This window comes from Heterodontus francisci, chromosome 10 (genome assembly GCF_036365525.1).
Source record: "Heterodontus francisci isolate sHetFra1 chromosome 10, sHetFra1.hap1, whole genome shotgun sequence".
Lineage (NCBI taxonomy): Eukaryota > Metazoa > Chordata > Chondrichthyes > Heterodontiformes > Heterodontidae > Heterodontus > Heterodontus francisci.
In genome coordinates this window covers 45,045,143-45,061,464 of record NC_090380.1, presented here as the reverse complement: position 1 = coordinate 45,061,464, position 16,322 = coordinate 45,045,143, and the positions used below count along the sequence as shown (strand labels likewise).

The window sequence follows — 16,322 nt, the reverse complement described above, 5'->3', positions numbered from 1 at the left end:
GCAAATTGAGATGGAACTAAGACTAAGGGTTGGTCTCGACTCCAGGGAAAGTTCTGCTCAGGAAGAATCTGAATCCAGTGAAAAGCTATTTAAATTTATACAAGATCTCCCTAAGTTTGAGGGAAAAGGACATGGAGGCATTTTTATTTTCTTTTGAAAAGATAACCAATAGATGACTGGCCAAAGGAAAGCTGGGCACTACTTATGCAAAGCAGGTTGATGGGCAGAGCACATGAAGTTCATGCCATGCTCTCTGAAGAGGCTTCTGCAGATTGAGATGGAAAAAAGGCTATTCTAGCTGCGTATAAGTTAATCCCTGAAGCTTACCGACAGAAGTTTCGGAACCTGTGGGCGGCACAGTGGCGCAGTGGTTAGCACCGCAGCCTCACAGCTCCAAGGACCCGGGTTCGATTCTGGGTACTGCCTGTGGAGTTTGCAAGTTCTCCCTGTGTCTGCGTGGGTTTCCTCCGGGTGCTCCGGTTTCCTCCCACATGCCAAAGACTTGCAGGTTGATAGGTTAATTGGCCATTATAAAATTGCCCCTAGTATAGGTAGGTGGTAGGGAACTAGAGGGACAGGTGGGGATGTAGTAGGAATGTGTAGGATTAGTATAAATGGGTGGTTGATGGTCGGCAAAGACTCGGTGGGCCGAAGGGCCTGTTTCAGTGCTGTATCTCTAAACTAAACTAAACCTCCAGCGCTTGGCTGGACAGACTTCTGTAGAATTTGAGACAGTAAAGCCAATTAATTTTGATCATTGTATACAGGCAGTAACGATAGAAGCCACATATGAGAACCTAAGAGAATTGATTCTCTTGGAAGAGTTTAAAAATTCAGTCCCTCCAGTAGTGAGAACTCATGTAGAGGACCAGAAGGTTTCAAAAGCCAGACAAGCAGTGGAAATCACCTGATTTTGAGCTTGTGAATAAGCCTAAGCCCTTTTGTCCGTCACCCCCACAAACCCGAGCAGGGTAGAAGGTGGGAGAGCGAAAAGAAGGCAAGTAGCCAGCGAAAAGAGGGGACTGCTGGGAAAGCCCAGGATTTACCCCCCCCCTCCCCCACCACCGCCATAAAGGAAGGTGCTGAGGGTAGTAGTGAGGTCCACACGCCAACATGGGGTTGTCGCAAGGTGAGACATCTTCGTCAGAATGCTGGAAGTTGCGAGGTAAATCCATGGGACTTGGTGTACACAAAGCTACTATAGAAAAAGGGGCTCTGACTGAGAGTACAGCAGATCAAGCTGTGGATTTGACCATTATAAAACCAGATACAAAAACCAATATGAGTGTAGGGGTTGTGAATAAGATACCTGAAAGTTATAGGGAATTCTTGTCGAAAGAAAAAGTAACTCCATATCCCTCAAGTGAGGCAGGCAAACCTATCGCTATCCTTGGGGATACAGGAGCAACCCAAACTATTTTGCTGGGGAAAGGTATAACATTACCACCAGAGAGCACACTGAATGCTAAAGTTTTAGCATATGGTATTGGCGGAGAGTATATACCCATACCTTTGTATCAAGTGCACCAAGAGTGTGGCCTAATGTCTGGAACGGTAACTGTAGGAGTTGTCCACAGTTTGCCAGTAGATGAAATTGACCTCCTGCTAGGGAATGATTTGGCTGGAGCAAAAGTATCAGTTTCTCCCATAGTCACAGAGAAACCAAGTGAAGTTAAAGAAACACAACAATTACAGGAACAAGTTCCAAGAATATTTGCTTCATGTGTACTAACATGAGCAATGGCTAAACAAGTTCTATTGTCACCGTAGACAGATAGCCGAATATCTGAAACTTTCCTTGGGGATTTAGATAATTCAAATGAGATGTTTAACAAATCTTTAATTACAGCACAACAAGCTGAGCCAGGATTATACAGAATAGCACAGTCAGCTCTGACAAAAGCTGAGGCAAAAGGAGTTTCAGAAGGCTATTGTGTTGAAGACGGGGCTCTGATGAGGAAATGCAGACTGCCTCATAGACCTGTGAACAAAGACTGGATGGTTATTCGACAGGTAGCGGTGCCACCTAAAAATTCTCAGTGATATTTAAGGTTAGGACATGACATTCCTATGGCAGGATGCATGGGGATCCGGAAAACCAAATCCTATAAGTCAACATTATTACTGGCCGGGCCTTACAAAAGATGTGGTACTGTTCTATAGGACATGCATACATGCCAGATGGTGGGAAATCCGCAACATGTCATAAAACCGACACCTCTAATTCCCATACCAGTCATTGAGGAACCATTTTGTTGGGTGTTATTAGACTGCATAGGACCCTTGCTGAAAACAAAAGACAATTACTACCACTTCAGCAGTAGAGAAGTTAGCGCAATTCTTTGAGATATGGATTACCACTTGAAGTTCAATCCGAATAAGGTTCTAATTTTATGTCTAAGATATTTCAAGAAGTCATGGATAATTTGGTTATCAGACAGTTAAAATCTTCAACATATCACCTACAGACACGGAGTAAAGGCCTGCTACCCGACCCAGACCCGACGACGTGTCGGGATCGGGTCGCGCTTTTGGGATCTGGTCGGGTCCAGGTCGGACGCACATAGTATTAATGTTTGCTCTGCTGGGAGGAAAAGGGAAGTTGAGTTTAGTAAGTGTCAGAAGTTGAAAAGCCTACCTGAGCTGGGATTCCGTGATGTTAAGGAGGGAGACTGAGTCTGTGCAGTGAGAGTCTCTATGACATCGTCGCGCTCATGCTGCAGCTTCCTTCCAAAAGTGGTAAGTATAGTGAGTGCACTATGGTTGGGTTGGGGTCAGGTCAGGTGCGGAGAAAAATGGAAGGACTCTGGCTGGGTCAGGCTCTGGTCTGATGTGGTTCTGTTAGGTTCGGGTCGGGGGTTTTTTTTTCCTGACCTGAGCAGGCCTTTAACAGGGAGCTTTAGAAACATACCATCAAACTCTCAAAACAATGATTAGGGCATATCGTTGCGAGTATCCCCATGATTGGGATAAAGGGCTAGACTTTCTTTTATTTGGCACTAGAGATTCACCGAATGAGTCTACAGCTTTTAGTCTTTTTGAATTGGTTTATGGACATGAGATAAGAGGTCCTCGTAAAACTAATCAAAGGCAGGTTCGTAGAGCAGAGGGATGAATCTTCTGTACTGGACCATGTATCCGTATTCTGGGAAAGGCTCATGAAAGCTTGCAATGTGGCTGAGGAACACCTTTTTAAAGCATCCTAAACCACTATGAAAAATGGGCAGACAAGAACGCAAAGACCCAAACATTCAACCAGGGGATCAAGTGTTAGTATTTTTACCTTTTACAGGGTGAACCATTAAAAGCACAGTTCAGTGGTCTGTAAAAAGTGGTCAAAAGAATTGGTAAGTTAAATTATTTGACACCCCAAATCATCAAAAAAAAAGAATTAGCTGTCATATCAATATGTTAAAGCAATATTATCACAGGGAAAAGGATAAGCAAGTCAGAGAGGCAGTGGCATAGTGGTATTGTCACTGGACTAGTAACCCAGAGACCTAGGGAATTTCTCTGGGGACACTGGTTCGAATCCCACCACAGCAGAAGGTGGAATTTGAATTCAATTAATAAATCTGGAATTAAAAGCTAGTCTAATGATGGCCATTGTCGATTGTTGTAAAAACCCATCTGGTTCACTAATGTCCTTTAGGGAAGGAAATCTGCTGTCCTTACCTGGTCTGGCCTACATGTGACTCCAGATCCACAGCAATGTGGTTGACTCTTAGATGCCCTCCGAAATGGCCTCGCAAGCCAGTCAGTTGTATCTAACCGTCACAAAGTCAATAAAAAGGAATGAAACCGGGCAGACCACCCGGCATTGACCAAGGCAACGGAAATGACAACGGCAAACCCAGCCCTCCGAACTAACATCTGGGGGCTTGTGCCAAAGTTGGGAGAGCTGTCCCACAGACTAGTCGAGCAACAGCCTGACATAGTCATACTCACGGAATCATACCTTACAGGCAATATCCCACACACTGCAATCACTGTCCCACTGGCAGGACAGACCCAGCAGAGGTTGTACAGTAGGGAGGGAGTTGCCCAGGGAGTCCTCAACATCAACTCCTGACCCCATGAAGTCCCATGGCATCAGGTCAAACATGGACAGACAGACCTCCTGCTGATGAATCAGTACTCCTCCATGTTGAACACCACTTGGAGGAAGCACTGAGGGTGGCAAGGGCGCAGAATGTATTCTGGGTGGAGGACTTCAATGTCCGTCACCAAGAGTGGCTCGGTAGCACCACTACTGACCATGCTGGCCGAGTCCTAAAGGACATAGCTGCTAGACTGGGTCTGTGGCAGGTGGTGAGGGAAAAACATGCTTGACCTCGTCCTCACCAATCTGGCTGCCGCAGATGCTTCTGTCCATGACAGTATTGGTAGGAGTAACCACCACAAAGTCCTTGTGGAAACTAAGTCCTGCCTTCACATCGAGGATACCCCCTTTTGTGTTGTGTGGCACTATCACCGTGCTAAATGGGATAGATTTCGAACAGATTAAGCAATTCAAAACTGGGCATCCATGAGGCACTGTGGGCCATCGGCAGCAGCAGAATTGTACTCAACCACAATCTAAAACCTCATGGCCTGGCATATCCCCCACTCTACCATTACCTTCAAGCCAGGAGACCAACCTTGGTTCAACGTAGAGTGCAGGAGGGCATGCCAGGAGCAGCACCAGGCTTACCTCAATGAGGTGTCAACCTGGTGAAGCTACAACAGAGGACTAGTGTGCCAAACTGCGTAAGCAGCATGCAATAGACAGAGCTAAGCAATCCCATAACCAACAGATCAGATCTAAGCTGTGTAGTCCTGCCCCATCCAGCGGTGGACCGGGGAGCAGAGGTAGAGCGGACCTGGTGGGGCGGAGCTGCTTTCATTGCTTCAGTATTCCATCTGAAACTGAGAAAAGTCTGAAAAAAGTGACATCACAGGAAAACTAGTAGGGAATCTGCACTAAAATTGAAAAACTAATTAACTAAAGTAAAGTAGAGATGGCAGGGCAGGCGATGTGCCATAGCTGCATGATTTGGGAGCTGGTAGATCCCATTGTGAGCCACAGTGACCACATAAGCAGCAAGTGCTTGCAGCTCTAAGAACTTCGGCTCGGTTGATGGGCTGGAGTCCGAGCTTCAGACACTGCAACACATCAGGGAGGGGGCGAGGTTCCTGGACACTGTGCTTAAGGCAGTCACGCCCTGTAGATTAAGTATCCCTTCGGCCAGTGGTCAGGGATAGGAGGGTGTGACTGCAAGTGAGGCAGGTAGAGGGATCCTGAATTCCGCAATGGAGGAGCCTTAGCCCTCTGTGGATGAGGAAAAGGACTGCTGGGAGGATGAGCAAACTGACCACTGCACCGTGGTACAGGAGGCCATTCAAGCAGGGGAAGCATAAAGAAAAGTGGTAGTGGTAGGAGATTCCATCATTCGAGGTACTGATAGCATCATTTGTAAGCAGGACCGAGAGTCCCACATGGTATGTTGCCTACCCGGTGCCAGGGTGAGGGACAGCTCGAACCGACCTGAAAGGATATTGGAGGGGGAGGATCCAGTTGTTGTGGTCCACGTTGGGACAAACAACATAGGCAAGACTAGGCAAGAGGAACAGTTTGAGGATTATCAGGAACTAGGAACAAAATGAAAAAACATGTCCTCAAGGGTTATAATCTCTGGATTATTACCCGAACCATGTGCAAATTGGCATAGGGATAAGAAAATTAGGGAAGTAAACATGTGGCTAAAGGAGTGGTGTGGGAAAGAGGGGTTCCATTTCATGGGGCACTGGCATCAGTATTGGGGCAGGAGGGAACTGTACCGTTGGGACGGGCTCCACCTGAACTGATCTGGGACCAGTGTCCTAGCAGAAAGGATAAATAAGGTGGTCACAAGGACTTTAAACTAGTAAATAGTGGGGGGTGGAGGGGAGGCCAGGGGAAGTCAATACAGTTTCAAAAACAAGTAACAGGGCAGAGAGTAAAGAAACAGTCAGGAACCCTACTTCAGGAATTTCAGGTACTGGCAAAACTGCAGGAAGTATACCGGTTAAACCAGAAGAGAGAAATAATGAATAGGCAAATAAAGCATCAGTGCTGAGGGACAGGTTAGGGGATATAGCCCAAATAAGAGTTCTGTATACAAATGCGCAGAGTGTAAGGACTGAACTAGATATCCCTGCGAGGAAAAAGCTCCACTTCACAGAAAAAACAGCCATGGACAACTAAAGAGATTAGGGATAGCATAAAACAAAAAGAAAGGGCTTACAAAAATGCAAAACGCAGCACAGATCCGGCCGAATGGGATCGATACAAAGACCAGCAAAGGGTCACAAAGCAGCTTATAGGAGCTACTAAAAGGGATTATGAAAGGAAACTTGCAAGGGACATCAATCAATAAGAAGAAATCTTATAGTTACATAAAGGGAAAGCGGGTGGTCAAGAGCAATGTAGGCCCACTAAAAGCTGAAACTGGAGATATTGTCATTGATAATGGGGAAATGGCAGACATGTCGAACAATTACTTTACCTCAGTATCTACAGTTGAAAAGAAGGATAACTTGCTGAAAGTCCCAAAAAATAGGGGACAGGGACTAAATACAATTAACGTAAGTAAAACATCAGTAACAAGGAAATTAATGGAACTAAAGAGTGAGAAATCCCCAGGACCTGACTGTTTCCATCCGAGGGTGTTAAAGGAAGTAGGGGAGCACATTGTAGATGCCCTAACTCTAGTCTTTCAGAGTTCCCTAGATTCAGGAGTGGTCCTTCTGGATTGGAAAGTTGCACATGTCACTCCACTTTTTAGGGTGAAAGGGGGAGCCAAGGAAATTACAGACCAGTTAGCCTGACATCTGTGGTGGGTCAGTTGCTGGAGTCTATAATCAAGGATAGAGTGACTGAACACCTAGAAAAATGTCAGTTAATCAGGGACAGCCAGCATGGATTCATGACGGGAAGGTCATGCCTGACAAATCTCATTGAATTTTTGGAAGCGGTGACTAAGGTAGTGGACAGGGGAATGTCTATGGATGTTACTTATATGGACTTTCAGAAGGCATTTGATAAAGTCCCAAATAAGAAACTGTTAGCTAAGGTAGAAGCCCATGGAGTTGAGGGCAAATTATTGACATGGTTAGAAAGTTGGTTGAGGCGACAGAGTGGGGATAATGGGTAAGTACTCCGATTGGCAGGATGTAACTAGTGGTGCCCTGCAGGGATCTCTGTTGGGGCCTCAATCATTCACGTTATTCATTAACGACTTGGATGATGGCATAGTAAGTCATCTATCCAAATTTGCTGATGATACAAAGTTAGGCGGCATTGTAGACAGTCTAGATGATAGCATAAAATTGCAAGGAGATATTGACAGACTCGGTGAGTGGGCAAAATTGTGGCAGATGGATTTCTATGTGGCCAGTGTGAGGTTATCCATTTTGGACCAAAAAAGGATAGAGCAGGGTACTTTCTAAATGGGAAGAGGTTAAGTACAGTGGATGTCCAAAGAGATTTGGGGGTTCAGGTGCATAGATCTTTAAAATGCCACGAGCAAGTGAAGAAAATAATCAAAAAGGCTCATGGAATGCTATCCTTTATATCCAGAGGACTAGAGTATAAAGACAGAGGTTATGCGGCAGCTGTACAAAACCCTGATTAGACCCCACTTGGAGTACTGTGAGCAGTTCTGGGCACCACATCTTAGGAACAATATATTGGCCTTGGAGGGAGTGTAACGTAGGTTTACAAGAATGACGCCTAGACTACTGGGGTTAAGTTACAAGGAGAGATTACACAAATTAGGCCTGTTTTTGTGAGAATTTAGAAGGTTATGGGGTGATCTGATCGAAGTCTTCAAGATATTAACAGGAAAAGACAGGCGAGATAAAGATAAACTATTTCCACTGGTTGGAGATTCTAAAACTAGGGGGCATAGTCTAAAAATTAGGGCCAGACCATTCAGGAGAGATGTTGGCAAGCACTTCTTCACGCAAAGGGTGGTAGAGGTTTGGAACTCTCTCCCACAAACAGCAGTTGAAGCTAGAACAGTTGTTAATTTTAAATCTGAGATATAGATTTCTGTTGAGCAAAGATATTAAGGGATATGGGCCAAAGGCAAGTAAATGGAGTTAGGCTGTGGATCAGCTATGATCTCATTGAATGGCGGGACAGGCTTGAGGGGCTGAATGGCCTCCTCCTCTTCCTATGTTCCTATGTAACTGGAGGAGGTGGCTCCACAAATATCCCCATCCTCAATGATTGGGGGGGGAGCCCAGCACATCAGTACGAAAGATAAGGCAGAAGCATTTGCAACAATCTTCAGCCAGAAATGCTGAGTTTTTGATCCATCTCTGCCTGCTCCTGAAGCCCCCAGCATTACAGATGCCAGACTTCAGCCAATTCGATTCACTCCGCGTGATATCAAGAACTGTGCTCCAGAACTTGCCGTGCCCCTAACCAAGCTGTTCCAGGATAGCTACAACACTGGCATCTACCTGGCAATGTGGAAAATTGCCCAGGTATGTCCCGTACACAAAAAGCAAGACAAGTCCAACCTGGCCAATTACTGTCCCATCAGTCTACTCTCAAATCGTCAGTAAAGTGATGGAAGGTGTAATCAACAATGCCATCAAGCAGCACTCGCTTAGCAATAACGTCCTCAGTTTGGGTTCGGCCAGGGCCACTCCACTCCTGACCTCATCACAGCCTTGGTTCAAACATGGACAAAACAGCTGAACGTGAGGTGAGAGTGACTGCCCTTGACACCAAGCCAGCATTTGACCAAGTATGGCATCAAGGAGCCCTAGCAAAACTGGAGTCAATGGGAATCGGGGAAAACTCTCCGTTGGTTGGAGTCATACCTAGTGCAAAGGAAGATGGTTGTGGTCGTTGGAGATCAATCATCTGAGCTCCAGGACATCACTGCAGGAGTTCCTCAGCATAGTGTCCTCGTCCCAACCATCTTCAACTGCTTCATCAATGACCTTCCTTCAATCATAAGGTCAGAAGTGGGGATGTTCACTGCGCAATGTTCAGAATTCGTGACTCCTCAGGTACTGAAGCAGTCCATGTAGAAATGCAGCAAGACCTGGACAATATCCAGGCTTGGGTTGATAAGTGGAAAGTAACATTCGCGCCACACAAGTGCCAGACAATGACCATCTCCAACAAGAGAGAATCTAACCATCTCCTTGACATTCAATGGCATTACCATCACTGAATCCCCCACTATCAACATCCTAGGGCTACCATTGACCAGAAACTGAACTGGAGTAGCCATATAAATACTGTGGCTACAAGAGCAGGTCAGAGACTAGGAATCCTGTGGCGAATAACTCACCTCCTGACTCCCCAAAGCCTATCCACCATCTACAAGGCACAAGTCAGGAGTGTGATGGAATACTCTCCACTTGTCTGCATGGGTGCAGCTCCAACAACACTCGAGAAGCTCAACACCATCCAGGACAAAGCAGCCCGCTTGATTGGCACCCCATCTACGAACATTCACTCCGTCCACCACCGACGCACAGTGGCAGGAGTGTGTACCATCTACAAGATGCACTGCAGAAACACACCAAGGGTCCTTAGACAGCACCTTCCAAACCTGCGACCTCTACCAACTAGAAGGGCAAGGACGGCAAATGCATGGGAACACCACCACCTGCAAGTTCCCCTCCAAGCCACACACCATCCTGACTTGGAACCGTATTGTCATTCCTTCACTGTCGCTGGGTCAAAATCCTGGAACTCCCCTCCTAACAACACTGTGGGTGTACCTACCTCACATGGACTGCAGCGGTTCAAGAAGGCAGCTCACCACCACCTTCTCAAGGGTAATTAGAGATGGGCAATAAATGCTGGCCTAACCGAAGACGCCCACATCCCATGAATGAATTTATAAAAAAAAAAAAGTACAGGTATGTCAGGCAATGGGGACAGTTAAGAATGAAAGGGGTAATGAGGATGAGGCAGAAGGAGGCCTCGGCAATTCTCAAATTGAAGCTCCTACTATCTGGTTAGCTAATACACATTGGCTTGGGAGATTGTTCACTGCTTTCATATTTAGATGCAGAAGAATGAGAAGGCCAACAAGGCTACTCACCACATTTAAAATAGTCTGTAGGGATAAGCCTACAACCTCAGCCACACATAATGTGGATGTAGGGGAATCCGTTGCTATAAAACAGTATCCTTGCCAAATAAGTCCAGAAAAACAGGCCGAAGCAGAAATCCAATACATGCTGGAAAACAACTTAATTGAACCTAGTCAAAGCAGCTGGAGTTCACCAATAGTATTATTGCCTAACCATGATGGGTCAGCCAGACTTTGCATAGATTACAGAAAAGTCAAGATGGTAACATAGGCAGACTCCTACCCAATTCCTCGCTTGGAAGACTGTATTGACAGTGGGCTGTGTCATATTTCTTACAAAAATAGACTTGTTAAAGTTCCTAAAGAAATATCAGCTTTTGTATCACCAGATGGTCCTTACCAGTGCTGCGTGATGCCATTCAGGCAAAATGCCCCAGTAAACTTTCAGAGTCGAATGAATCAAGTGGTACCCAGTGTTCCCAACTGTGTAGTGTATCTTGATGTGCAAACATACTGTAACACTTGGCAGGAACACTCTGTTTTAAAAATTTACAAGCAGCTGATTTAGTGGTAACTCTGGCAAAAAGCAAGAGTGACCTACCTTGGGCATATAGTAGGGCAAGGACAAGCATTGTCAAGAATGGCAGAAGTACAAGCGTTGGTGGAGTTCCCAATCCCAATGACGACGCATGAAATCATGTGGTTTCTACAGAAAGTTTGTGCCAAATTTCAGTGCTGTAGCTGCTCCACTAACCGAATTGCTATAGAAAAAGAAAACCGAGGTAGTGTGGTCAGCAGTGTGCCAGGCATCTTTTGAAAAGCTAAAGGCAATTTTGAGTCATGAACCAGTGTAGGCTGCTCCAGATTATATATACTAAGCCTTTCAAAGTAGCGATTTGATGCTCGTGACCTAGGGGTCGGTGCAGTCCTATTACAAGATGACTAATTGGGCATAGGAGGATACTTTTTTCAAAATAGCTGAATTGCCACCCAAAAAAGTATTCCACCGTGGGAAAGAGAAATGTTAAGTCTGTTGGCTCATAAATATTTTTGAAGGATATGTCTGCCATGACTGCAGAGAAGCACTGATGTCTTCTGACCATAAACCATTAACTTTTGTTGAAAAATTTAAAATCCAAAATGCCAGCATATTCCTTGGAGTTTGCTACAGCCTTATCACTTAAAGACTGTACACATTTTGGGAAAGAACAATGTTATCGCAGATGTTTTGTCGCAAATTTAACTTTGTAGAGTTATATAAGTAAAAATGGTACAAAGCAAAATTGTGTTAACCACAAATAGTGAATGGGGGCATGAGTGCAATAAAATGTTTTCAACATCTTTTTTTTTACATTGCCATGAAATGTATTCAAAAATGATACACCTTCGCCCTTGACTAAATGAAACAAGGATTTTTTTATACTGAGAACTTAGAATTCTGTGGGGGGGGGGGGGGGGGTTTAGAAAAAAAAACCTGAAAAAGATTTTTGCTCAGTGGACATTGACCTGCAAATAGTTGGCATTTTTGTATGTTGAATCTGTACAAAGGAACTGGAAGGCAGGCAATTTCAAGGGAACAGCAAGGGTTTTGATCTCCAATGCAATGCTTTGACAGGGGAGACTCTGTTCATGTGATCAGCTCAGGAAGGTTTTTCTTTCTTTCACATTCATATGTTCATATGAATTAGGAGCAGGAGTAGGCCACTCTGCCATTCAATCAGTTCATGGCTGAACTGATTACTCCACATTTCCACCTACCCCCGATAACCTTCCACCCCCTTGCTTATTAAGAATCTATCTACCTCTGCCTCAAAAATATTCAAAGACTCTGCTTCCACCACCTTCTGAGGAAGAGAATTTCAAAGACACTCAACCCTCAGAGAAAAAATTTCTCCTCATCTCCGTCTTAAATGGGCGACCCCTTATTTTTAAACAGTGATCTCTAGTTCTAGATTCTCCCACAAGGGGAAATATCCTTTCCACATCCACCTTGTCAAGACCCCTCCGGATCTTGTGTGTTTCAATCAAGTCGCCTCTTACTCTTTTAAATTCCAGCAGATACAAGCCTGTCCAATCTTTTCTCAGAAGACAGCCTGCCCATTCCAGGTATTAGTATAATAAACCTTGCCTCCAATGCATTTACATCCTTTAATAAGGAAACCAATACTGTACACAGTACTCCAAATGTGGTCTCACCAATGCCCTTTATAACTGAAGCATAACCTCCCTACTTTTGCATTCAATTCCCTTCACGATAAACAATTACATTCTATTAACTTTCCTAATTACGTGCCGTACCTGCATACTAACCTTTTGCGATTCTGCATCTCAGAGCTTTGGGCACTTTTTTTTTTTTAAAAAAAGAATTGGACAAAGAACAGGCATTTGAAATTTGGCTGTGACCTGCCTGGAGAGAGTGAGAAAGACCCTCTCTGTAGAGGAAGACTGCATTTCTAGAGAAGAGACACCTGTATGCTAGAGGTAGCAGATTCCTATTGCCGCCTGTCTCTAAAGAATCTCTGCATTGAGTAGTTCCTGTTGCATCCTGTGTTTTGGGAGATCCTGAAATCTGAAGAAAACTTCTGCTATGCTGCTGTTAAGACCTAAGCAGACCTGTAGCTACACCACTGCTGAAAGACCTATGTGAAGCCTGTTGCAGACAAATTGCCTTGAACACCTACCCATCACAGACATACACTAAAAAATCTTTTTGTATGTAGATTTCTCATTGTTGAAGTCTTAGTTTATTAATAAATAAATAGTTAATGTTTTAAAGAAACCTGGTTGGTGTGCTTTATTCTGGGTTGGGGGGGTGGAATAAATAGAGTATGTGGTTGGTGGGAGATTTTATTGATCTGCTGTGACTCGTGGAGAAGTGGGACTGAATTAACAGTGCACACCTTCCGCCTCTGTCGTAACACAAGAACTTTTTGTGTGAATCTGGCTCACTGTGATGCATGTATATGTGCATATAAAATTTATGTACAAATGTGTCAATCAGCATGTGAGATTGCAGCACTTTTCTGATTGTACGGAATGAAAACTATTGTTTATATATAGTTAATTATTCAGTAGTGTTATTTATCTAGCTCCAGTGGGTGAGGGAAATACTATTTTCCAGAAGTCAATCTTAAAAACACTCATTAAACTGTTTCATTGTGTCTGGCCACAATTCTTAGTTTTATTTCAAAACCCTTTTGCCAGAGATGTGCTCTTTTCCCCTACTTCCACACCTCAAAAGCATAGCGACAATACCACAGGAGGTTTTCTAAACATAATTACTTCGTAGTATTAGACGTTTATCAGTGAGAGATCCTGGTCCATAGCTTCTACACCTCGTATAGAGATCTGCTTGCAACGATTGAACCAGACCAGTTTCTTCAAAGGAATGGGGTCCCTATAGTAGGAGCCCTGAAAAGTGTCTATGGGCTGAATTTTGTGGCTAACAGTGAAGTCTCACCACCTGGGCCAAAAATGGGAGCCAACCCTGCTTTGGCCAGTGGCGGAACCCAGGATGGCATGATGCTGGTGGCAGCTCCAATGGCAGCCTCTTAATTGGTCACCATCAAATTAAGTACCTGGTCTGTCGCCAAGAGTTGCTCGTCCAATCAGAGAGCCTGCAGCTCAGCAGAGCCACTACTAGCAGTGGATGCTGCTGAGGCCACTGCAGCGGGAAGAGGGTGCCTCATGACAGGGTGCCCACCAAGAGGGGTAAGTGTAATTTGGTAAAGCTGGGGCCAGGTAGGCAGGCAAGTAAACTGTTTGATATGGAGTTTCTCATGTGATTCATTTATAAGTATTAAAAGTTGCTGCCAGAGAAACCAACAAATTAAAATTTGGAGCAACATCTAACATTTTTGATGTGGAAAATTTCAATGAATTTGTGCTTCATTTTAACATGTTAAATGCATAAAATAACTTTAAAAAAAAAAAAACTTGCACAAGCTGTAAATGCTTAATGTTTTTACAGTGTTCCTGACAGATGGTGAAGCCAACTCAGTTCTGAGAAGGTTTCGAAGAAAAAATACCTTCTTGGAAGAATTGCAACAAGGCAACATAGAACGTGAATGCCGAAAAGAAGTTTGTACTTATGAAGAAGCGAGAGAAGCTTTTGAAAATGATGAAAAGACAGTGAGTTGAAATTTACTGGGGCTCTGCTGGGTGATAGGTGGGCTGATGCATTGCCTTTTACTGCAGATGATGCAGATTTTCAGCAATGTGTAAGCTGTGATGAGTTCTTGCGTGGGTCCAAGGCTCAGAACTACCCATAATAACCAGAGGAGGAAAAAGAAAAACTATTTACACAGGTGAATTATGATCTGGAATGCACTGGTGGAAGTAGTTCCAATAATATCTTTCAAAAGAGAATTGGATAAATATTTTGAAGGGGATAAAATTTGCAGGGTTAAGGGGGCAAAGCAGGGAAGTGGGACTAATGGTAGCTCTTTGAAAGTGTTGCACAGACACGATGTGGCAAATGGCTGGCTGTGCTGTATGATTCTATAATCTGGTCTGGGACCATAATGATTGATATGGGAAGAGAAAAGTAGATGCTAATGCATCTTGGGAATTTAAAGTATTGTCATGCAGGCCCCCAGCTGCCAAGAATGATGCATATTAATTTTGCCACTTGGACATAAAATTTCAAATTCTTGCTGGGAAGAGCAGGCCTGATACAAGGGGTTGCGAGGCCCCTGGCTGGAAAGACATTGTTGCATATTAACAGACAGTATTTTTAGACAAAGGACCATTTCCTGACCCACCCAATACACAAAGCCAGAAATGGTTAGACCAGTCACTTGACTACCCTGCTGGCCAACTTGGGGAGTTTTAAATTGTAGAGACAGTGTTTGAACTGGCAGAAAGCAGACCTCCTCTCCTGCCTGTTCTGTCTGCTCCCATCTCTTTCTCATGGAACTCCAAAAACCCACTGGAGACACGTGAACCCCAAGAGAGAAAAGTCTCCTACAGTGAACAACGTTTAAGAAGAATACTGGGCCCCAACGAAAAGCAAGAACCACCTACAAAAGGAACCCTAGACCTCTTTCTCACCTGGTCATAACAGTATGTTATTGCAATCCTGGGAGCGCTTAATACTGGTCTTGGGTATAAAATGCAAGAACATATTCCAACTTCCAGCATTGATATCCCTCCACTTATGAAGACTGAATTTAAATTTGCGATCCTGGGTCAAAAGTGCTGCAGACTTGTTTTTTAAATGCAAAATTACCCTCACTCATTTATTTATATTGACTAGTTTATGTATGCATAATGAAATGGATTTCACTTTAACTTTTTGCCAATGTCCCACCTATTTATGTTTTAAAACCTATTGTCAAAGTGAGCAAGTCCCTCGTTCAGTAGGGTAAAATCACCAGTTTGGCAGTCAGCAGGTCAAATGAGTAGTTTGGGAAAGAGTATCCTTTAACTTTAGTTGCAGTTTGATTTGTTGGGTAACCTTTTACAAGTTTTGAATAAGATATTTCAAGGTTGTGAAGTTAATACGTTTTAGATCAACTACCCCCCCCCCCCCCCCCCCAAAACGCTTACACATGGAAATTGGAAGTGAAATGAGAGTAATGGTGAATTACAATGTATATGTTTCGAGTTACCAGAGTTCTAGTGTTCAGACAGGGCTATTGTTATGAGATTAATTTGCTAATTCATTACCTGAAAAAGAGAGAAGTGGCACTATAAAATCTTCTCCTGCTTAGAGCAGTGAGTGTTTCTGGGATGATGCATAGGTTCCTACTGGACTTGGGAAGAGAGACCAATAAGCATGGGAACCAGGCGGAGCAAAGTCATAGAGTTTATTACGGAAATGATAATGAAGAAAGGGACTGACAGAAGAGGTAAGGATTAGATTAAAGTAAAGGGAGGTGTTAAAATGTAAGATGACCAGTTGAGTGACGTGAGGAATAATTGTGTCATTAGTTTAGCTGAGTCCTGACAGATCATCACCACATCAAGTGCCTCCTTGTCTGAATTTATTGTCTGGTCAAAGATAAAATAAGTACAGTTCTAAATCTTACAATGGGAACTGTTATGTTTCCCCCGGGTTACTGGATTTAATTTTGATATCCGATTTAATCACAGAGCAATGCAGATATCACACTTGTGTTATATAACCAACTGACTTATTTAGAGCACTTAACTACAAAAGTTCTTGCAGGATTTCAGTACATGTCTTCCAGAGCAGCCAGTGTGTGTGCTTGGTCAAGAGTCAAGCTGTGT

General features: G+C 43.9%; 1 protein-coding gene across 1 annotated transcript in view; it reads left to right on the top strand.

Annotated features, from left to right (window-relative positions):
• The window catches only part of prrg1 (proline rich Gla (G-carboxyglutamic acid) 1), a 44,942-nt gene that overhangs the window by 16,364 nt on the left and 12,256 nt on the right, over positions 1-16,322 (top strand). Inside the window, exon 3 of the mRNA XM_068040549.1 lies at positions 14,059-14,219. Coding sequence (XP_067896650.1) covers positions 14,059-14,219 — 161 coding nt within the window. The remainder of the gene's footprint in view (positions 1-14,058; positions 14,220-16,322) is intronic.